The 25,387-nt window shown below is 40.7% G+C and overlaps 1 protein-coding gene across 1 annotated transcript in view; it reads right to left on the reverse strand.

The window, feature by feature from the left end:
• The window catches only part of Zdhhc2 (zinc finger DHHC-type palmitoyltransferase 2), a 56,395-nt gene that overhangs the window by 25,234 nt on the left and 5,774 nt on the right, over positions 1-25,387 (reverse strand). The window contains exons 2-4 of the mRNA XM_038326272.1: positions 10,042-10,068; positions 8,697-8,791; positions 610-730 (exon numbers count right to left, since the gene is read on the reverse strand). Coding sequence (XP_038182200.1) covers positions 610-730; positions 8,697-8,791; positions 10,042-10,068 — 243 coding nt within the window. The remainder of the gene's footprint in view (positions 1-609; positions 731-8,696; positions 8,792-10,041; positions 10,069-25,387) is intronic.

Raw genomic sequence — 25,387 nt, forward strand, 5'->3', positions numbered from 1 at the left:
TTTGTTGTGCAGTGTTCTGTTGAGGTCACTGGGAGGTCTGCTCTTTTCTGGGGAAGAAGCGGTTGGAGGAGTTGATCTAGAGGAGAGGGGAGGGGGGAACTGGGAAGAGGGAGGGAGGGGTAGCTATGGCCAGGATATATTGTATGAAAGAAGAGAAAATAAAATCTAAGACAAAAAAGATAGCAGTACCTTAATTATGTTTTACATAATTCATACAATTACTACTTTAGTCTTATTTAAAAAGACACTTGCAAAATTATTAGCTTTACATCCATTGTAGACTGCTTCCCTAAATACAAACAGGAAGGTTTATAATTATAACTTTAAAAGCAAAATTTCTCTACTACAGATAAAGACTTCCTTACATCATCACCAAGTCACGACAAAGTAGGAGGGATGGAATTAGAGTCAGTTCTGAGTTCTCGCTGCCACAGTGTGACTCATGTTTCTGTTCTGTTTTATGGAACTGAATAGGAAGACTGACTTAATAGCAACCCAAGAAAGAGCACAGCACTCTCCAACGAGCACTTGATGGCTTATGAATATGAGCATGCTTTTCAACAGCCATTACTCCTCATTTGTGAGCTGTTCCTTGTTACCAGCGCTTACCTCCGGACATGGTCCGGGTATAGATGGGAAGGTCTTTGGCTGCTCGCCTCAGAACTTCCTGATGGGCTTCTCCTCGTGGCTCTCTCTCCAGCAGTTCTTTCTCTGCATAAGAGAGATGGAACTGAGGAATAAATTTAAATTTTAATCAGTATTTTCCAAAGGAATGACAACCCGTTTGTCTGCTCTATTACACTCAAAGGTACTTATAAAATATTAATGGTATATAGTATATTCAGAGAGGCTGATAGAGTTCCCAATCTGGGCATGTCTCTTAACCTCTCAAATAACTACTTTATGAATATTGAAAAAGAATATGATGATAATAATGATAATTATACCTATTTCCATAAATGTTTTTAAGCTTGTATGGAACAGAATGTAGGAAATAGTTTATAAAATGAATAATTCTGTCAAAATATTCGTTATATAATTGATGAGATGGCACAGTAAAAATGCAGGGCTTAGCAGATGAACTTTTCACTTGGATACAATCAGGAACAGAAGAGAAGAAAAACAATTAGAAATACACTCTCATTTTTGAACTTAGGCAGAACTGTCACACAGGATCCCATTTGGTACTCAAATATCCAAGTATTCATTTGTTGCTTATACTGACATTTTGATTCAACCAATTGACCATATTTATTTGAGAAAAACAAAAATTTGTTTTGGCTCCTACACGATAATCACACATACATACGAAAGTCCCAAAGTTGGTACTGTATGAATTCCTATAAATAGGTCCAGAAGGTGTGTGCCAGACCAGCCACAGTGCTCAGTCCAGCACCTGTCAAAGGGTAGTGTGGGTAAATGAATCAGGACAGGACACATCTAAGCTCACACCTGGAGCTTCCCCATGAACTACAATGACTGAACAAGGAAGGGCTTTCTCTCAGTGTCTTGCTGAAGACAGCAACCACAAATTATCTTAGAGAACACATTCTCTACAAAGTTTCCCAATCAAGAAGCTAAGCAGCCTCTACCTTACCAATAAGGGCAGTCATATGTGTTAAAATTATAAAGAAGGGAATAATTAAAACAAAATACAGAACGGTCGTTTCTTCTTGGGGTGTGCAGGGGCATGCAACTGTGAAGTGTATAGCAGACAGGAAACTGAAGACTATTCTGTGTATCGGCTGAATTGTTTGGGCATTTTCGTTTGATTATTCTTTAAATTGTACATTATATATACTTTATTTGTCAGTACCAGGGATTGAACCTAGGCCAACATATATGAAAGGGAAGTGCGGTACAATTTTGAGCTGTATTCCTGGAGCAGCTGCGAATGAAACTCTCACAGAGTAGGTACTTAAAACAAAACAACCCGGAGTTGGGCATGGCTTTGTATCCCTGTAATCTTAACACTCAAGAGGCTGAGGCAGGAGGATTGTGAGTTCAAGACCAGCCTTGGCTACCCAGAGAGTTTCTGTCTCTAACAAAGAAACTAAGGTGACACAAACGTCATTTATGTCATGACAGATTAGTCAATACAAATTTGATCATGACACTTGGCCTAAACCTCTGCCCTCCCAGAAACAAACTAAAAACAGAACAAAACCAAACTTCAGTTTTCAAGCATAGATAACTTTTACATTGGTGTAATATTCTTGTGTGCATGATCTTTTGCTAGACTTAATCCTAAAATTGCAGGCCCATTAATGTAAAAGCCATGCCTGGCTTTCTACTTATATGCTTCATATTTGAACTCAGGGCCTCATGCTTAAATCCCAAGCAAGCACCCTCCTCTGAGCCATTTCCCTAGCTCTTCTTATTACCATTCCTAAAACTGATTTAAAACCAGGTGCTGTAGCCGGGCGGTGGTGGCGCACGCCTTTAATCCCAGCACTCGGGAGGCAGAGGCAGGCGGATCTCTGAGTTCGAAGCCAGCCTGGTCTACAAAAGCTAGTTCCAGGACAGGCTCTAGAAACTACAGGGAAACCCTGTCTCAAAAAACCAAAAAAAAAAAAAAAAACCCAGGTGCTGTAAATTGCCAGTGAATTGGCTTATTAAATGACCTTTAAGAACTGTCATATACATTGATGTATTCAACATTTTATGACTTTTCACCAAGTTTCTGTGTCTTTTTCACCTCATGGGTAACTTCTAGAGTGTGTTGGACATGGAAGATCCTAGCATGTTTAATATTCAAATTAATCAATTAATCAGAATACCCTGGACCAGCTCCAAGAACTCAAATATTACTTACATAATATAGAGTTTAAAAATAGATTTCTACCTTGGAATAGGGTAGAGCTACATGATTCTCCCTTCCATCACTTCCTCTTCCAGAACATTATGGCATGCAAAGTCCTGCCAGTCCACAGATTAGAAGATGCTATCTGTACGTATCTGAAGGTACTGAGCAACTTGGAAAGCAGAGCTGCTAACTCCTGATCTATTCTCCAACCTCCAGATGTCTCAGTTCTTCATAATCCTGGTTTTGCTTCTGTTAGACTAATTTTATCTTGTTTTTAAAGAATACAGTAGATTTACTTAACAAATTGAGAAAATACTGTAAAATTTCTAACATTCCTATATAGCCCATCACTAAGTTTCACATATTACTATCTTACAGTAGCATGGCACTTTTTGCACTTTAATAAAAATAATATTGATACACTATAGACTAAAGTGCCTAACATAAAATTCAGCATAAATAGTCAGATTTTCTGTTTTGGAATATCTTTTTCTACTCTGGTATTTCTACTCCATCCATCTGCATAATATGGGATTATGGAAATCCTAAAGTATTTTCAATCGCCAATATGCCCTCAGGTTCGTTTTAGCCTTGGGGGTGTCTCAGATTTCCTTCATCGTTCACATTTTCCTTTTCTTGTTCCTTCTTACTCCCATGTAGTTATGAGTAGTATTAGTATTGAATAGAGGGCTATTTAATTGCAACATTTCTGATATTTGTCTCCTGATAAAACTGAGGGTTATGGATCGTTGGGCGGAAAACTGATATTGGCATCGATGGACCTATCAAGCTGGCCTCAATCACATAGTTAAGGGAGGGTATAAATTTGTGTTTGTTTGTTTAAGATTTAGTTTGTGTGGATGGGTGTTTCTCCTGCAGGCAAGCACAGGTAGCACGTGTCTGTCTGGTGGGTGCTCTCAGAGGTTGGAGACTAGCACCATAGCCCCTGGAACTGGAGTTATGGTTGATTGCAGGTTGCCAGATGGGTGCTGGAAACTAAACCCAGGTCCTCTTGAAGAACACCAGGTCCTCTTGCTCCTCCCCCATTACACCATCTCTCCAGCATGAGGGAGCTTTCCATCAGGGTTTCTAGTGTCCACTTCCTCGGTACTTCTTCTTCCCACCCTGTACTCTTTGGAAGGAACCTGTTCATAAATAAGGGATGGGGATTTATGCCTCCACCCCTAAAAGGTGAAGTATTTTCAGAAATTATCTAGAAGTCTTCTATCGTGTTTCTGTTCTGTTTCTTATTTATCAATTTACTCATTTATTTAAGGTGTCTTAGAGGTGTTTATTTCATGCTCAGAGACTTTTGCTGTTCAAATCATTCAACTTTTCCACTTGGATTTCTTTCATTGGCCCGTGTGTTCCTCTGACACATGTATTTTGTCTATGTATTTTGTCTGAGCACTTCCTTGTTTTCTGGCACTAGAAGATGTCCTTGGCTGATCTTCATTATTCCTGCATAGTCCTAAAAGAAATCATTTCTCCAAAATGCCTGCCTTCTTCCTAGTGGTAAGTATATTAGGAACCAATATCCAAAGTCTTCTGTAGTTTCCAGATTAAAATAGGGTTCAATTTTAACCATATACACAAAGAGAAAAAATCATTATTTATATTTTAAAAACTCACATAAATACATTTTCCTGTCTGTTGGTTATCTTTGATGTAGGGGACACACACACACACACACACACACACACAGTGATATTTTGTTTGTGTTTTTAACAAATAAAGCTTTCCTGAAGATCAGAGTGCAGAGCTAAGCCACTGAAGGCCAGGCAGTGGTGGCACCCACTTTAATCCCAAGACTCCGGAGATATAAGCAGATGGATATCTGTTAGTTCAAAGCCATCCCGGGCTACACAAAATTGAGCCAGTCTAAAAGAGAAAAAGAGCTCACACAAAGGTGCTCCCAGCACTTGGGACCACATGCCTTTAATCACAGCACCAGGGAGGTGGAGACAGGCATGATACAGCTGGGCAGAGAGAGTAATATAAGGCAGGAGACAGGGACTCAGTGCAGTCTGACACAGCCTGAGGAGGCAGTCTGAGGAAGGGATCACCCCTTTGGTCTGAGCACTGGTGGAGGTAAGAACTCTAGGGGCTGGTTGCTCTGCTTCTCTGACCTCTCAGCTTTCACCCCCTACTATCTGACTCCTGGTTTTTATTCTTAAGATCAATCAGAATTCATGCTACAGCTGTGCAGACAGGGGTGATATGGCTGGGTGGAGAAAGGAATCAAAGGCGGGAGGAGACGGGAGCTCATTGCAGTCTGAGGCAGCAGTCTGAAGCAGTCTGAGGAGTAGTCTGAACAAGCAGTCTAAGGAGGCAGTCTGAGTATTCATAGTAGAGACAGGAAGATCCAGTAGAGGTCAAAGTCTGTTTAGTGACTGGTCACTCTGCCTCTCTGATCTTCAGCATTAACCCCTATATCTGACTCTAGGTTTTTATTAGTAATACCAACTAGAATTTGTGTAACACACACACACACACACACACACACACACACACCAGTTTGTTCACTAAATTGCTAACAGAGTTTTCATAATAACAAAAATGCCAAGAGTCTGATATAACTGGTAGTATTGAAAATTGCTTCAGTCCTTTCTGGGTAGCAATTTGGTAAGCAACTAAAATTTCCTTGATCTAGTAATTCTACATCCAAGAATTTTTTTATTAAGGAATAATTTAAAATATAGGTAAAGTTCTATGTACATACTCGCTAATATCTGTACCATATATAATATGCGACTGGGGTCAGCCATAGAATTTAAATTTAAAATTGGGGCATATTTACATCAGTCATTACATAGTTCAAGGAGAATATTATGCTGCTGTGAAAATTAGCAGTATGGGCTGGAGGGATGGCTCAGTGGTTAAGAGCACTTTCTGTTCTTGCAGAGGACCCAAGTTCAGTTCTTAGCACCCATGCCAACTGGCTCAGAAGCACCTCTAACTCCAGTTCCTGACACCCTCTTCTGGCTTCTGAGGGTAACTGCACACACGAACACACACATACAGACACACAGACACACAGACACACACACAGAGACACACAGACACACACACACACACACACACACACACACGGTTTTGTGTAAAACAATTACCCAGCAAAGTCCCATCCAGTTTTAAATTCATTGTGGTTCATGTCTACACTTGTCCTAGGAGGGTTGCTGTTTTGTATGGGGTAGTTAGAGAAACCCTCCACGTAATACTGCAAATATGTAAATGAGAGATTATACCCTCTTGGCTCAGAGTGGCAGCAGGAGAGGGCATGAGCTCACACTGAAGGCATCCGCTAAAGTTATAGCCTGAAGATACTAACTGTATCTGGGATGGAGGCGGAAGAAGAGTCAAGCATATCTCTAAAGCTCTGGTCTGAAGAATGGTAGATATAACTGCCATTTGTGAAGTGGGACCGCTTTAAAAAATATGATTAGAAAAGTGAGTAGGAGATCCAATGTTTTCAGATATGCTGAATTTGAAATTTTTGTCAGACGTCAGAGAGATAGTTTTAGATGTGTCTGGAGTTCTGGAGAGAGGTCTAGGCTAATGTATTAATGAGAGTTAGACCAATGGCAGACTATATGAAATTATAAAATTAAACAGGATCGCCAATGCAGATATATAGAAAAAGAAGTCCAGAAACTGAACTCTGGGATAATCCCATGCTTGAGAATTTCAAGCGAGATAACTATTGCTGGTACAAATACAAACAATAATTTTTTAACGAGAAAATGGAAATAATATTATAGAAAAAAAAATACTGAAATGGTACATTCAGGAAGCTGCATGAGTTAAGAGTTCCAAGAACATAACACAGGACATCAGAGACCCAGACAAGGATTATTGTTGCCAGGCATGGGAGACCAGACTTTACCATGTGGGAGTATATACAGTCACAGAACAGACACATGCAGCGGATTAAAATGTTAAATTTCTCTTTAGATGGAACACTCTAGCTTCAAGGTGGAAGATAAACTTTTGCAGGGTTCTGGGAAGGGGGTATAATTAAGACTTAAAAGACCGTGAAGGTGTAGAGCATGTCTGATGATGGAGGTGACTGAGATGGGAAAGAGGGAGGGATAAAGAGAAGTAGGGGGTAGGGAGGAATTGAGGACAGAGAGAGAGAGAGAGAGAGAGAGAGAGAGAGAGAGAGAGAGAGAGAGAGAGAGAGAGAGAGAGAGAGGCAAAGACAGAGAGACAAAGAGACAGAGACAGACAGACAGAGGGACATGCAGAGACAGAAAGAGTGAGGAAGAGATAGACAGAGTGAGAGACAGAGATAGAGACATAGACAGACAGACCCCAGGCTCCAGGCCTGCATGACGCTTACATTTAAGAAACAGACATGCTACGGTTTAGGGAATGACAAAGTAGTGATCTCTGTATATGAAGTGCCACTGGCCTGCCCAAAGCGGAATGTCTGACAGAGCGACACATACATTAAGCTCTCAGAAGAAATCAGAGCTGGGAAAAAAATGCGTGAGTTATCAACGGAGAGGTGGTTGGTATCCACCTGAGTGGATGATATCACTCACCCGATTGATAGAAGTCAGCATTTTTTTTCCCAGACTTACACAAAGGCCAAGACACTGTGAGGGAGATTATGAGCAAGAAGTGAACACTATATGAGGGAGGAAAAATACATAGAAAAGGAGAGAGAAGTAGAAAGACAAAGAAAAGATGGTCCATGAAGCACTATAGTCTACACGTACCATTATTTCTATGCAAACATGTGGGTTAGTTTTAACACATTTTCCAGACTGAAAGCATGATTATTGGCCTCTATGGTCACAGGTTCAAGTCAAACTGATTGCTTTAGGGAACAATTTACAGTGCTGTGGCTTCTTTATAACTTGGCCTACTAAAAATATGCTATGAACAACAATGCTTATTCAAATTCAACAAACATATACTGCAGCAAATGCCAAGAGCAAAGGGCATGGAAGATACCATCCCTTGCTCTTACCCAAACGAGAGGCCCAGAAATGAACAGCATGATATATTCAAAAACGTAATTTCAATTTAGCCATATGCTACTACTTAAAAGCCTCTGTATTAAAGATTGCTAGTGGTCCCCCAATAACCACTCCTCTCTTCACTGGATCATTGAGAATAACATTCCCAGACGTCCGTGTGAAATGTGTCATAATGAAGTCATCTAAATGCAAGTGGAAATGGAATCAATACCTTGAAGAAAATGTCACGGAGGGAAAGGGCACCTATGTCCTACTGTCTGTGGCCTGCTGGCTATAATGTATTCATAATGTCTGGAATTAGCGCTACATCTTCAGCCGAGTAGTTGTCCATGGAATCAAAACAGACAGAACAATAAGAAAGAAGGAATCTGTGTATGTAAAAGTTGTGGACTAGCTATAGATTTCTTGAATACAGAGAAAATGAGTTAAGCAATTGATAGTTGCTATTCCTGGTGATTGCCAGACAACTAATATGTATTTAGTATAATAATTAGTATGGAATTACAATAAATTGTCTATCTTCTATGTATGTAAGTATGAATCTATCTATCTTTCACCTATCTATCTATCTATCTTTCACCTATCTATCTATCTATCTGTCATCTATCTATCTATCTATCTATCTATCTATCTCACCTATCTCTTATTGATCTATCTGGATACACAACTCTAAAGTAGAAAAGAATGCATAAAAGATTCGATTGAATAACTCTACCATATGCAAAAGTAAGTACTTAGTGAAAATCCCAAGTGTTTATTAACATATACAGATATTTTAAAATCAAAAAATATCACCATATTCAATAGTTTGTAACAACTGATGAAAAGAAGGCAATTCATCTTCAGAAGTCAGCATTACTGATTGCTATCTTCAAGATAACTTTACTATTGCTTTAACTTACTTCTTTTGAAGGATTCATGGGCAGTGTAAAAATGGTTTTCCAGTATGACCAGACAAACATTGCAAAAAGTAGATGATAAGCCATGAGGCACACAACTAAAACGAGAGAAACATAACCATCATTGTAATATGCAAAATTTTACTCCAGTCATGGTATTCACAAACTATCCAAATTAACAATGATATACTATAAACAGTATTACATCATATTCAAATAAGTGCAACTCTTTGAATACATACCTGAAGTCAAGCTATTTTAACATCTCTAAGTGTATCATTACATCCATACCCACTGACTAGCACCTCCCCATCACTACATAGGCCCATCTTTCTGCAAACTGGCTAATCAGATTTTTTCTAAGCTATAAAAGTGGGGCAGTTATATAAGAGTAAACCCAATATTAACCAAATGTTCAGACTTCCAGGCTTTATGAACTTTGCTTACTGAGAGGCAGAGAAAGCAGTTTCCCTCTGAGAAGCCGCTTGCCTGTTTGCTTAGCTCTGGTTGACACTGGTAGCTCTCCTGGTTATAACAACAACATGTAAACAGGGACCATCTGGAGGAAGTGATTTCTGCCTGTGGGGGTTCTAATGCTTGATTTAGTACACAGGACAACTGTTAGGAAAAGCATCCTGAGTATATTTGTTTGATCATATAAACACACTCTGTATGTTCTTTTAAAGGCTTGAAGTACTACACAAATTTAAAATCATAATTTCATCCTTCTGAAAGCAATTCCATCTGAATAATACATCAGCATAGTTCTGAAGTAAACAATTGCAGAAAAATGTGCCAAATCAGAATATAGACATGTTTGAGGGCTGGGGCTGCATAGCAGTGATAGACTTCTTTCCCAGATGGCACCAGGCCTCTACTCCCAACAAAAACTAAACAAATAAATAAGCAGAATATGACATGTTTTATGTTTTAATATTTCACTAGAAATTTTCAATTTTTCCTAAAGAATTATGATATTTATACCTGTGGATTCATTTACAATTTGGATTATCTAATATGGAACTTAAATCAGCATAACACAGGCAGAGGCAGGATTTCATAAACTCTGCAGGTAGATAGCTTAGTTATGAAGTAGTTCAAGCTGGGACAGGAGGTCGTTCATATCCTTGGATCTTGGAGCATTAAGGATCTTTGAAACAATTATGACCATTACACAGTATTTGTGAGAGAATTTAGCTTGGGAAATTAAAAAATGATATGCCATTAACTCTATCATATTAGCATATTGTCAAGAAATAATTTTTAAGCCCAAGCAAATATAATGGACACAATATGTTTTAAAAACTATTCTTACGATATTATATCTGCAACCATTACAATATTTTACCTTGTTCACCAATGTTTTCCATGGACACTAGAAATAGAAAAAAAAAAAGTCATAGGTTATATGAAGCTCATGTAAACCGAGGGCCCTGAAGACAAAAAAGACATTAAAATGGATTGATAATTTCGCTTTCCTTCAAACCAACATTCTCTAAATATTTGTTCAGCTTTATGTAGAGTAGAGGTGAGCAGTGTGGCCAGAGGGTAGAGAGGTGGGGCTGGTAGCTACAGTTAGCCATGTTTCAATGGTGCACCTCAAGTAGCAAGGCTGTACTCCTCAAGTATGACCCTTGTGGGCCTCTGTAGATTGGCTTATTGACCTTCAACTATAGAGTTCAGATCAAAAATTGTGTTCTCCAGGCCCATTATGTTTCCTGAGATATTTATTGGTCTTTATGACTGAGCCACCATCTAGTCAATTCTCTGCAAAGAACCAAATGTCTGTGAATGGAGCCCATATGCTCCACATTCTAACAGCAGGGATCCTCATGCTCCTGGCTCTCATTGCTCCCTGTGCAATACTGAGGGGCCCAGGCAAGGCTTGGAGAACCACTAGCCCTCTGGGGCTTCCTCTGAAGACAGCAGCTGGGTGAGGACAAGCCATAGACAATCTGAAACAGGTTGGAACAGGAACCTGCATCCAGTAATCCACACAATCAATCTCTTTACCCCTGGTTGAATCTATTTTGCTATCCATGTGATTCTCTTGGGTTAGTAATAATGTCTTCTGGGGTTTGGGTATTTCTCAGTTGTACCAAGAGAAGGATGTATTTTTTCTTATTTATTTTTGTTCCCACTCAGTTTTCCTTACTCCAGAATGAAATGTCAATGCCTTAACACATGCTGCAATCTTGGGATCATGTGACAGAGTTTTAGGGGTACCTGGTCTGACCCACCGTTTCCCAAGTAGTTTTTAGAGCCGCAGAGCCCACAGCTGTAGGGAACAGCCTGCCACGTTACTGAATGGCTCTAAGAATTTAAAATTTCATGCACATAGCATGCAGAATTGTGTTCCTGCATGGCTTTGAACTGCGGCATCTAGATTTCTGATAAATAAAATAATAAATAAAAACCCAAATGACAAAACCTCACATATCTAACATTATTGTACTTCTTCAAATGTTTCTCTCGGGTCAAATGTACCATATCTACCACCTGCTTCGGAGATCCAGTGAGGAAATGAACTCCACAAAGAACTGTGGAGTTTCTAACTAAATTCTACGTTGTTAGCAAGCTTGTAAGACAAAGCTATTTGTGAGCCAAATATCATGGTGCCTGTCTGGCTCATACTGGAGATGAGAAGAGACAGCTCAGCCATGAAAGTGCTTGCTTTAGAAGCATGGGCCCTTGAGTTCAATCCCCAGCATTCACATTCAAGAAACAGAACAAAACAAAACAAAGCAAAAAAGCCAGGATGTGCTTGTAAATTCAGTCCTGGGGAGGCAGAGACTTAAGATAGAGAGTTCATGAAGAATAATGTCAGAGGTTATCCTCTGGCCTCTCGACACATACATGCACACATGTGCACACACACCTGCACACACATGAATGAACACTTATCCACATATACAACACCATATACCCATAACCACACACACCACACACATACACACATATGCCACACACACAAACACATACCCCACGTACATACATGCATACATGCATGGAAACAAATTTCCTAGATTCTCGAACCTGCCCTTTAAGTTTGTTTACAGATGAGAGTCTAGTCAGATGTTGAACTTCTCAAACTCCCTGAGGAGTTTATCTGTCAGCCTGGGAAAGATTCAAGGCCAGCTTGTTCTTTGTGTCTGATCAGTGCAGGAAGCCAGACATTTTCCCTAGGCCCCTACTTCCCTGCCCTCCCTCCCAAGGACTCCAAACTGATTGTAACCCTTTCCTGTTCTCTTTTGGAACTAAACCAAGGCCACGCAAAAGCAATTTGGATCCACGTGTGAGTCTATCTCTGAGTGACCTTAATGACCGTTCCAGAGGTACTGGGGCCATAAAAAGTCCTACTTGTTAACATGTGACTGCTGTGCTCCGATCGGGAAATGGAAAAACAAAGAGACATTCAGCAAAATAAGCACAGCTGTGTGAGCCGATAATCTTTGTGTCCTAGAACAGCGGTCTATTAAATGGATAATCTAATATCACTAATTACATTATTTGTTAGCTCCACAGAGTTTTAGTTATATCTTTCGAACAGCTATTTTTTGCCATCCATGACTTGTACTTCACAAAAAGTGTACTTCAAAATCTACCAATACTCTTTTCTAATCAAACAAGTTATATAGAGAGCCACACTTAAAGCAGATTTGCTAACATTTATACGATGTCATGTAACAGCCCCCAAAGGCCGTTTTCAATTACATTAATATTATAGAGCTATTAAATTTCTTACAGCCATGAATCTTTTTAAATTTAATCAACATCAAAGGTCAAAGGAAAGACTACTGTCTTAAAACTGGGTCTCTCGGCAGAAAGGAGGCTGAGGCAGGAGGCTAGACAGTTCAAGGCTAGTCTGGGAAGCATAGTGAAATCTTGTCTTAGAGGCAGCTCACTGCTACACGGAGCAGGTGACAAGCGTATACAGGTCTTGGTTCAATCTCTAGCACCAAAAATGAGGAAACAAAGCAAAAATTTGTTTTAGGACTGGTTTCCCTTATTACAGGTGAGGATTAGTATTGTTTTAAAGATATAAGCATGGATTTCCTTTATCTATTCTTAGTGAATTGTGACTTTCTTATGGTCCATGGCCTATTTATCTTTTGTTTATTGAGACCCTCTAGTATGCTCCGGAAAGTGATCTCATATGTGTCTTCCATAGTTACAAGTAAAGTTGTGAATAAACATCTTCAAAGGGAAAACACCACTGGTTAAACACCAGTACCCAGACTAGGGACATAACTAACTCACACATATCAGGAACACACTGTTTTATTTTTATGAAAGAAATGAATGCCTTTTCCAGCATATTTTCCCAATTATTACATTAGTGCCTCACCTTGAAAATTTTGATTTAATGCCAGAGCTATCAGTTTAAAATGTCTTTTCTCACTGTGTAAGGATATGTAAAATATGTTATTTTCAACCATAGCTAATTTTAATAGCTATTTAAGAAAAACCACTCTTTGACTTTGTATACTTTTCTAATAATACGTATTATGCAACTAAAATATATGAAAAATATAAATTAGTGTTTGAAAATATGTGTGGTAATTGAGTATAATTTGGTTACTTATAGCAACATAAGAATTAAGCAGTATGCCTGGAGAGATGGCATAGAAGTTAAGGACACAGTACACAGCTGGGCTGTGCTTTGTTACATTAATAATTAAATACTATTGCATTAAAACTCAAAAGCCATATTAAAGCCAAATAGTTACCTCTGGAAGATGTATTATAAATATGCTCAATACAACTATTTAATTCATTAAAGTTTTTGTTACTTTTTCTTGTGTGTGTGTGTGTGTGTGTGTGTGTGTGTGCGTGCAGAACTGTGGAGGCCAGACGAGGGCATTGGCTTACTGATACTTACACAATAAAATCAATAACGACAAAATGGTACTGATCCTTAACATAGATAATGAGACAAAACCACACTTTAGTCTTGATGGGGCACTTAGCATGATACTGAAAGTTAGGTTTATTTTGGATCTAACACTTTAACTTAACACAAACTCATTTTGTTTTTAATGTGAAACAAAGACAACTCTACCTACACTCTCCTCATATACGACAAATATAATTTGTTTGGGGGGAGGGATAAAAGCACTTCTATTATTACATTAAAATGTTTTCTATTTATACTTCTGGGAACAATCAAGACATATGCAATAGCAACAATGTAGCTGTGGGCTATATTCAAAGCACATTTGTCTAACTTTGTCTGAAATAAGTAGAATTTCTTCCTGGTCCATGTCCTGCAATGATCTGTCTTTCTCTAGAGACTTCCACTCTTCTGTTATGCTCCAGGACTTAAAACCCTGCCCTGGCTAATTGTGTTACAGGAATCACAGCCCTTTATTGGCATGGACGGGATGCAGGAAGAGAAACAGAGAGGGAACAACACATTATCGCCATAGTTACTAAACTGTTCCTGTGCACTGAGAGAGAGATCAAGCGCTCCATGGCACCTTAGAACTCCTGCAAGGCTAGGAGTTCGGGGTCCAGGTCTAGTTTCTGATTACCCCCACTACTTAGGCTTCCTTCCTGTCTCTAGCTGTCATTACGATGTCGTTTCTTGTTTGTTTGTTTTTAGTGTTTTTACAAGAAAACTGATTTTTTAGCAATTATCCAAACCATCCCCCCAGGATTAGGTGAAATTGAAAAGAAAATGTATTACATCACACTCCACATTGGGCAACGATACAGAACAAGCTAAGCTGGGACAGGATGGGCTTTTCTGAGAATGTCCCACGGTGCTGCCCCGCTGTGTCTCGCCCTCTCACTCATTTCCCAGAGTAGCTGAAGTCACAGGACGATGCCAACATGTCCAGCATGGTGAGCTGTCCTGTATTTCTTACCCTAGCCCTCCTTTCCTCATCTGCAACAATCACACTCCATTCCTTTGTCAGAGATGTCCTCACAAAGTAGCAAACAATGGGGTCCTTAAACAAAGGAGGCAAGAAAATCAAAAGTAACATGTGGACAAGGTTGGCGGCCACTAAAGCCTCTCTCTTTGGGTTACAATGGCCACCATCTCTCTCTGTCTCCACAACGTCTTCCCTCTGTTACACTCTGCTTTCAAATTCCCCCCATCTCGTTTTTCTTTTTGTTTGTTTGTTTGCCTGTTTATTATTTTTCAAGACAGAACTTCCCTGTGTAGCCTTGGCTATCCTGGAACTCACTCTGTAGACCAGGCTGGCCTCAAGCTCTCAGAGATCTGTCTGCCTCCTAAATGCTGGGATTAAAGGCATGTGCAACTACTGTTGGGCACAAATTTCTTCTCTTATATGGACAGCACAATAATGGTTTAGACCCTACTCCAGTGACCTTGTTTTAGCTTTATTTAATCTCTTTAAAGACAATATCTCCAGGCTGGAGAAATAGCACAGTGGTTAAGAGCACCAGCCGCTCTTCCAGAGGTCCTCCGTTCAATCCCCCAAAACAACATGGTGCCTCCCAACCATCTATAGTGAGATCTGATGCCATCTTCAGGCATCCTTCAAACATGCAGACAGAGCAACTATATACATAAAATAAATAAACAAATCTTGACAAAAGACCGTATCTCCGAATACAGTTACATTTTGATGCCCTCAAGTTTGAAATGCTAAGCTGAGACTCTTGAATGGAAACATTATAGCTTATAATATCCTTCAAAATCTGAGGTTGGTTTGAGCAGAACAAAGGCTGGATGGAGGCAAGATGGAATCTCAGTTAGTGAGCAGGAGAGAGGGCCGGATAAGGAACACTTGCTGATGTTTACTATATGCAGAAAATCTGGGCTGAAATCTTTAAATGCTGAGCTCATTGAGGTGGGTCACATTATAGTTTCAAAATCTGAGCCTCTCTTCCAGAAATAGGATAACTCCTAATGTCATTCAAAGTATAAATAAGGAATTGAGATCTAACTATGGGCCCATCTGACCCAAAAACAATCTCTCAAGAATGCCATGTGGCCTCCCAGGACCTGTGACATCTGTTGCCTCCTAACCATGCACCCTGCTAGGCTTCCCAGTCCTGAATAGATCCCTTCTTTGACTGTTTCCAACTTCAGTGACCTTTGTTCAACTAGTCTGCCAACGTTTGATATCCACACTGCACTTCTGAAGGAAGCATGGGAAAGCAAAGTGTAAAAAAAAAATCCTCTACTACGCCTCCTCTTACAGTCTACTTAAAGTATCTAGGAAGAAACACTATGAACGTTGGCCGCAGTTAAAATACTCCAGTGGCCATATTTAAGGACAAAGCTTGAGTTTATGCTTTCCAGAGTTTCTTGCTTCAAAACTGAGTAAGTTATTTTGTTAAGGGAAGGCTGGATTGGTCAGTGATGACAAAAAAATAATAATAATAAAAATAAAAATAAAAAAATAAAAACCAAACCAAACCAAACAAAAACAAAACAGGGGTGTCCTAACTTTCAGCCTACCAATGCCGAGGAAGAGAAATATCACCTGGGACACTTTGAGGGTTCATCCTTGCTTGGATAGCTGCTAATAAGGGGTACAGAGCAGGAGGCCACCCTGACTTAGAATTCCCAGTTCTTACATTTGGAAAAATATTAAAACCTACAACTGTTTCTTCCCTGCCCCAAAGGCAGGAAAATTTCTCCCCATTTTGTCATAGCAGTGACTCAGTTTGAGATCTGCCTCCTTTAAGCATTGTAGCGGCACAATCATCAGTGTTAAATACAAGCGCAGTAAGAGATAGCAGATTCCTTAAGCCCAGGCATCCAGTATGCCTGAAGAGCTTCACCCCCGCCGAGTGCAGGCTGGTATTCCTCTCTTCTTCCAGGTTCTGGAAACTACTAAACATTCTGCTCCCCATTTCTCTGCTTGACTATTTTGCATCCCTAGAATCAGTGGATTAAATATTAGTCCTTTTGTGACTGGCTGATCTCTCTCAGCGTAATGTTCTCCAGGTCACCCATGCTACTGCTCATGACAGATTTACCGTGTGGGCTTCGGCAATTTGATAGTCATTTGATTGCTCTAAATATTTACGTAGCTCCATTCTACAGATGGTATTAAGATCGAAATTAACGCTAAAAACACATTTCTTGATTGTACTTAAATTATTAAGAATGGTTATGTCTTTTCGTTTCTCTGTTCTGAGAGGAAAGCAAAGACAATCTTATGGCTCACAGCCACTTTTTGATTAGCAAAGAAAAAGATGAATCCCAATTACTGGCTAATGAGCAGTGGCGATAAATGGGGAAATCTGGTCGCTTGCCTAGTCCCTTGATGTTAGTGATCTCAGTCTACTCAGTGGAATCCAGTAATCTGTATCTCAGAACAGACAGGGGGCCAGCAAAATGGCTTAGTGTACACAAAAGCACTTGAATCAGGAGCCGAGGACTTGATTTTGATCCCTTGAACCCACATCATGGAAGGGCACTCTCCAAAGCTGTCCTGTGAGCTACACCCACACACTATGACGCATGCACATACATGTGTGCGCACACCCAACCCAGTGAGTAAATAATGCAATATATACAACAACAAGATTCCCAGTGTCAGCAAGCTGGGCAGACTTCAGTGAGACAGCAACTTATTCATCCTGCATACCCCGGTGGGGCTCTCCATTTTCTACCGCGGCTACAGCTCAACTTCAAGTTCAAACAATCATGGAACCTTTTCAGTTCCAACCCTCTTCCTTCTCAGTTTCAAATGCTTTTCCTTAAACAAAAACCAGAGAGTCTGTGGGAAATTTCTTTGAACCATGGACTGCGGTGGATTCTGGACTCTTACCAGTTCTAGCTAGTTCTCATGTGATGAGCTGTCCACTGTCAAAGGGAAGGTCAGGAGGAATCTATAGCCTAGGACATTTCCTTCATTAGAACCTAGTTCTAATGACCATGCCGCTGGCGTTGCCCAGTGTAACTTCTCATCCATGTTTACACGTATATGTTGCCTTGGCTACTTTTCTCTTGCTGTCAGAAAATACCATGATCCAGGCAACTCATAGAAAAAAGAGTTTATAGGGGGTTACAGTTTCAGAGGCTGAGTCTGTGACCACCATGGTGGGGATCGTGGCAGCAGGCCATCAGGCATGGGACTGAGCAGGAGCTGAGAGCTTAGATCCCGATACACAAAGCAGAGTGACCAACTGGGAATGGCTCTGGACTTTCGAAACCTCAAAGCCCCCAGTGATGCACCTCCTCCAACAAAGCCACACCCCCTCCAACAAAGCCACACCCCTCTAACAAGGCCACACTCCTAATCCTCCTTAAACAGTTCCACCAACTGGGGACCAAGTAGTTAAATGTTTGAGCCTGTGGGGTCCATTCTCATTTAAACCACCACACATTTATGTTGTTAACAAGCTACTTGTATTTTAATTATTTTATCACATTTGAAATATATGTGAACAGGTAGGACCAATTTTTATCATATATTTTCTTAATGTCATCACATCAATTTTTCCTTATATGGTATGGTGACAATTATCACAGAGGACAGAGATATTATTTTTCTTTCTCACTACCAAACATTAGTATTTTATACATTAAGAGGAACAAACAATGGTTCTCTAAAGAAACACACAACTCCCTAAAACTATAATAAAAACAGAGCATTTATCTTATGACCAAAAAAACCCCACACAACCTACTTTAAAATTACATCAATATTTCTAGGTCCATAAAAGCTATTTGACACGAGGCGGCACTTCCCAGCTCCCCAGAGAAAGGAGCTATGCAAGGCTAGAATACTAACTGCTGTGTTCACGGTTCTCACTGGAGCAGATTTCACAAGGCTGCACTTGAAGAGATACAGTGACGTGTGAACCAAGACTGGCACCCTCAGAACTGCCATGGTTACAGCGTTGGGTCACTGTGGTCACTGAGTCACAGCTTCTGCAGAACGTCAAGGGAATCGGGTTGAGGTCTAGCTTGATGTTCAGTTCAGGATCACTAGGAATAGTGATTGCCTTTGGAAACTCTCGTCACATGGTCACAAAGTCCTTACACATCCTTCTTTTGTGTGTGTGTGGACAGCTTGTGTTATATGATCTTTCTTTTGTTCCAGCTTCCACTACACAATGTCTGTCCCTTCTTAATTATAGCAGATAGTACCCTTCCCCTATGAATCATTTCCCACAGCATAGCACAATCTACCTGGCAGGGACTGCTGTAAACAACAAACATTCACTTGAAGCCAGAGCCGGTTTCGCATCATCCAGGCAACTCGCAGATGATGAACTGAATAGACTCCTTAATATAAATGGGAAGCTATGAAATTGCTTCATTTCATTGCAGTCAGCAATATGCGAACTGAATTTCTTCTTTTGCTCAATGTGAGAGAGCTCATCTCACTTTTCCTGCTGGGATAGATCTTCACTTTGGGTTTCTAGAACCATTCCCAGATCTTCCGTCTGCAAGCACTATAGAGAGTCTGTCGTTCATTCATGGATTCTGCTCAGTCCTTGGACTGTGGATCAGGCTCTAGGTCATAGCTGATGTCCACAGTATTAATTCAAAGCGCACGGATGCCCACACTTTTCTCCACCAACTCATGTTTACCCACCATCATGGTAAACCAGCAGCAATCACGTTTTCTGCCCCAAGCCTGGTGGCCAGCATTCTCGTGAGGGCACACACCCAGTCATGAAGGCTTCCTCGTAGTTGAGGTGTGTCTGTTCACAATTCCCCACCCAAGAACTTGCTGCTGAACCATGAAGCGGCAAGAGAAGAAAATGCTGACACATTTCGTGGATACCCCTAGAGACTTTTACACTTGGACACCTATTATAAGCACCTCTGAAATAATTTTCCACTAAAATTACTTTCTTTGGAAAATAGTACAGTGACCCTCAAAAAAGCAGCAGAGAATTACCATATTATTCAGGAATTCTATTCCTAGGTAGCCCAAAGGAACTTAAACCAAGGATCCAAAAAGGTGTTTGTATGCACTGTTGAATGCAGCATTACTCATAATAGCTAAAACAGGCAGAAACAACTCAGCCTATTGACAAACAGAATGGGGTAATTACACACAATGGCATATTATCCAGTCTTTAAAAATGAAATTCTGGCCGGGTGGTGGTGGCGCATGCCTTTAATCCCAGCACTCGGGAGGCAGAGGCAGGCGGATCTCTGTGAGTTCGAGGCCAGCCTGGTCTACAAGAGCTAGTTCCAGGACAGGCTCTAAAAAAGCTACAGAGAAACCCTGTCTCGAAAAACCAAAAAAAAAAAAAAAAAAAAGAAAAATGAAATTCTGCCACATGCTCCAATATGAACCAGCTTTGAAGACATCACACCATGAAGTAAGCCAGGAACGGAAGGTCAAATAGCGTGTGTTTCCCCTCAGAAGAAGCACCTAGAATGGTCAGATTGAAGCCGGAAAGTTAAATGGTGACTAGGAAGGGTGGGGCTATTATTGTTTAATCGGTGCAGAAATTCAACTTGGGAGTTTATTCTAGAGGTGGATGATGGTTATGGGTACAAAAATTTGAATGTACTGAATACCACTGAACTGTACACTTAAAGAACATAAATGGTTGATACAGTGATTTTTATGTTCTTTATACTTAACCACAGTAAAAACAAAACCCGCCTATTCCAGAGTCTATTTGCAACCACAAAATAAGTTCATATTTAATGTTAACTGCAGTTTTCTCTCTTACCCTGGGAAGTAATCCCAGAGTGATAAGCAGAGAAACACAGCCAGGCATCTCTACTGGTGAAGAGACTCATTCATGAGTCTGCCCGGGTTCTCAGTGTCGAAGAACCAAAACAATGCCCAGGCAAAACGGCTCCCGGCTCCCTGCCCCTGTGACCTTTTCCAGTCAATAGGAAACAAATTATATTCAGCACATTCTTACAAAGGGTTGGGGCAAGGAGAGGGAGGAATTGCAACATATTTTTAAAAGTCATTCTCAAAATCTAAATCAAGTAAACATTTCAGTACTTTTAAGGGAAGATGTAGTTGTCTGAGAACTACAAAATGAACCGTGGGGGGGGGGGTATCTGGATAATGCTGGCTCAGCCAGAGTGCTTCCTGCAAAACCATTTCAGTTTATTTTTTTAGTGATTACTTTTTATAGGTCTATTGGTTCAAATAATTTACCCTATCTGAATTGTAGTTATTATTATACTAGATGCTATTATTATATTGTACTGTCCTTTGAATTCTCAAAGCACATCTACAACTGATTCACCTAATTCTTTATTACACATAATTACATACAAAGCGCAGAAGGAAAAGATTATCTATTTGCTACCCTAAAAATATAAGTGTATAAATATATGTAAATAAATAATAATGTAAGTTTGTTTATGAACACGAATAGTCAATTAATAAAAAGCTAATCATCTCATGAAGGACTCTATGCTTTATGCTTTAAATGTCTACTTCCTCACTAGGCTCAATTAAACAAACTCAGACTGTACCCACCATGAATGTATTCATCCCAGAAGATTAATAGACTAAACATGACTGTGTGTTAGTTTTTCTCACAGGAATGGAGACCACCACTATGAACTTGCCAGGCATGGCCACTGTCATGAAGTTCCTTTGTATCTCATTTCTGGATATTAAGAATCAAACAACCCTGCTTTGAAACATTGTTCAGATCTTTTCCTCTGCCTGACAAGCGTATCTTCTGGCGTTAGTCCCTCTCTTGCCCTTCCATCTCATCTGAAATTATTTTCCTCTTCGTGCTCTTGACATTTTTGGTTTGGTGGTTGTTTAGGTATTTTGGGTGGGGGGACTGTGGGGGTGTTGTTGCTGTTGTGTTGAGATAGGCTCTTGCTAAATTGCCTAGCCTGGCCTTGAACTTTCAATCTTCCTGCCTGTAGTCCCGGGTGCTGGGATTACAGGCAGATATGCTATATGCTGATATGCCCAGCATCCCCAATCCTCCCTGCACTCCTTTTCTCTTTTTGTCATGACACTACGCCATAATCATTTATTTGCTGTCTTCTCCCCAACTGAAGTGGGAGCTCAGTGTCTGTCAGTTTAACATGAGCTTAGATATATCTAGGAAGAGGAGAATGCCGTCATTAGGTTGGCAGGCCTGCACGCAAGTCTGCGGGGGATATGGTCTCGATTAATGATTGATGGTTGATGGCCAAGATCTCTGTGGGTGGCCCCATCCCTGCCCAGGTAGTGGCTGAGAAAGTGCTCAGAGTAAGCGAGCACTCCTCTGTTCCCTCTGCTTCCTTTCCTGCCTCCAGCTCCCCCCCCTTCACTTCCACCAGTGATGGACAGTTCACGGGAAGTATACACTGGATAAACCTTTTCCTCTCCGAGCTGTGTTTGGTCATCATGTTTTACCACAGCAATAGACCCTAAGTCAGACAAAGACCAATCAATAGCTGTTTTCTGAATGGACACATTAAAACTGTTCAAAATTTATGGATGCTTGAAATGCATTCAGTCCTTGGATTTAGAAGTTGCTTATTAATGGCTAAGTTTCTGAGAACTTGTAGTGGGGTCGATACCATTTTCTCTCTCCTCACTAACATACAGTTCTGTGTTTCTTAGTTTTGAAAATGTACTAATATCTGACACTAATTGTATTTCATGAAGAACGTGTTATAATGAAAGCGTTGATTAAGTCCCACCGGTCTCTGCCCTTCATCGTTTCCTGTTCCCTGGCCTCCCGGGAGAAGCCCTGGATAATTAGCAGTCAGGGTTAAGTACATAAATCCCTGACAGCCTTTCTTCCTAATGCATGTCACATGGGGTTGCCACTTAGGAATAAAGCGGATCACACATTAGCCCTGTAATTCAGAGCAAGCTTGTGACTATCAGTTGGAGACTCATAAGTGAAATTGTTTTTTTTCCTCCTCTATTACTGATATCAGGCCTCTCTCATTACAGCTCAGCCAACTGTTTTCAGCAGGCTGCCATTCCCACTTAAGTACTGCAGACATGAATTCTATGTCCTTTACAGACGGCATTGGCATACCATCTCTGAAAACCCCGTGAAAAACCCCTCTGCAGACCAGGCTACCCACATCTTGGAGACTGAGATAACCCATGGGTCTTCAGAAGGAATTAGGGACATAATCCAGGGGACTGGGGACATAATCCAGTCTGGACGTTTTCATTTGTTTTGGTGTTGGGGAAAAGCTGAGGACTCAGACATGCTAAGCATACGCACTACCACAAAGCTAAACTCCTTGTCCGTACTCTGGGTTTTAAGTCATGTCATTCCCAAAACACATGGCAAATGCAATGAAAACCCTTTTTTTTTCTTTTTTACAAAATGCACAAGAAACAAAAATGTAATTTTAGCTGCACACAGGAGAATAAAACAGAGAACATTTTCATTTTCTAAGGTTCCCTGAATCACAAAAGATAAAAGTTTCTTGGACCTCATTGAGATATGATCCAGGAGACTTAAAACCAATTCAAAGCCATTTTATGCTTCAACATTTTTTAAAGGCCTGTACCAAGGGGCTTTTGCCTGTGGGTTAGGGTTCTTTTATTGACAGACTTCCCGAGGGCATCCTGCTTCCCTTGGTAACACTATAAAGAAGGACATAGTGGTCATTAACAGGTCATCAATTGTGCAGTTCACATGGAAAAGCATCTCAGGACACCAGGGAGAAGCATGAGCAAGGAGCATGGCCCAGCCACGTCCACAGACACATGGCTTGGCTCCTTACGTGTAATCAACAGACTATGTAAAATGAACTGCCTTCGAGTGTGCAGAGAAGGAATGACAAGAGCAGCCCGTGTTGACTCTTGCTTGAGAGTGTCTCTCAGGCAAAAACAAATCTCAGCTCGGCTGTTGCTATTTGTGCTTAGGCATTTAACATTGAGACCATCTTCACTGTAAGCGTGTCCTGGGCACAGTGGCATCTCCAGCATGTGAGAGCTGGCTGCCAAGGCAGTGACTCCTTCCGAAGAACAATCCTCTGGTATATTGTCAACTCTGCTACAGCCACCTTCTCTTGGCTTCTGTGGATTTGCTAAGATGCATGATGCTTCAGTCTTCCTGTAGGCTGGATGAATGACATTCATTAAACTCCCTGCTCAGTTTCACAGACAAAATGAGCTTGGCGTAAAAGTGGTCCACGCCTGTTGTAAGCAACAAGGAAGCTAGAACCACCACCCAGAGCACAGCAGGAGCAAAAACATCTGGGCATAATCGGGCTGTGAGATTGCAGGTGTAGTCAGCATCCTAATGAGGCAGCATGATGACTGACGAGCTCTCTATTCAGCTTCTCATCTCCTTTATTGCCTGTCCTTTCATGCGGGCGCGATGATCGATTCACAGCCTCCTGGCAGTGCAGGGTTCCATTTCCGTCGCCCTAACACCTGGCTGTGGGGCGGGCAAGAGAAAGGCAGCACCCTTCCTCATGTTGAAGAGGACTCTCTGAGTATTGTCCACATCTTGGCTTTTCGAAAATATCTCCATTAGTTCGACAAATCATCTCTGAGGAGGAAAACACTTGACAGGTAACCAGGTTCAGTGGCTGAATCTCCCTCAGCTTTGGACAGGGATGACTCTATACTAACCTTTTCCCACTCATGCGGTGTGTATGGACGCATACACGCACACATGCAGGCACACGCATGGACACGCATACACAAACTTTCCCCAGAGAGGATTTCCTCCACTTAGGGAACTGGCAATGGGTTCTCACTTGTGAAATGTGAAAATGTTAGGCTGCGGATGACAATCTCAGGAGAGTCCAGAAGCAAACCGATCTACAACCTAATTAAAGTTGAGTTCTGATGGCTGGAGCATCTTCTCACGTTTATTTGCCTTTTTAGCCGGATGTCCTTTTATCAGACAACAGGAAGTCAAATAAAAACCACAGATAGATTAGTTCACTTAACACTTACGGGTCATCTCTAAATGTTACGAATGTCAACTGTCCTTCTTGTGCTGTTTCTAGCGAAAGATTAACCTCATTATCCTGCCAATCGGAAATGCTTGGACGCATTGACGGAGCCAAGGACACAGCCAGGAGTTTTCTTTTTCTTTCTTACTCTGCCTAGAACCACGTAGAGAGTAAACTTAGATGGTGGCACCGATCCAGAATCTGAAAGCTATTTTAAACTTTTGGATTAAGACTTGTTAAGATTTTAACTTTCAAAATATTTAACAGTATCAAGAAAGAACTCCTTGCATTGTTTTAACAGGAAGAATTTTAAAGAACAGCGGCATCAAAGGCTTCCTATGTCGCGGTTTCCCACAGCTATGTCCTCTACTCCATTCTAAACTATTCTCACACTTCAGGAGAGCAGCAACTGTATCACTAAGCTCTCTCTCTGATTTTAAAAGACAGACGACTTTCGAGGCCAGCCTGGTCTACAAGAGCTAGTTCCAGGACAGGCTCTTAAAAAGCTGCAGAGAAACCCTGTCTCGAAAAACAAACAAACAAACAAACAAACAAACAAACAAACAAAAAAAGACAGATGACTTGGTTCCCTAAATGTTTTAGAAAGTGAAAGTTTATCAATAACAAGGATAACTTCAATTTTTTTTTTTGCATGGCTCAAAGTATTTTCATTTTGGAAGGTCATTCCGAGCCTACACTATCTCTCTCCTTGAGACTGCAGTGGTCCTGGGCTCATGAAAGACCAGAACTTACAGAATCTAAAATGAGGGCCGAGATAGTTTATAGTTGGGGATATTTGCTTGTTTCTAAAGAAACAGAAAGCAAGGCAGCATATTCTTAAACTGATTCCTATATATGAGTCAATTTTGCTTTTATTTGGTTT

Source organism: Arvicola amphibius, chromosome 4, assembly GCF_903992535.2.
Source record: "Arvicola amphibius chromosome 4, mArvAmp1.2, whole genome shotgun sequence".
In the NCBI taxonomy this organism is placed as follows: Eukaryota; Metazoa; Chordata; class Mammalia; order Rodentia; family Cricetidae; genus Arvicola; species Arvicola amphibius.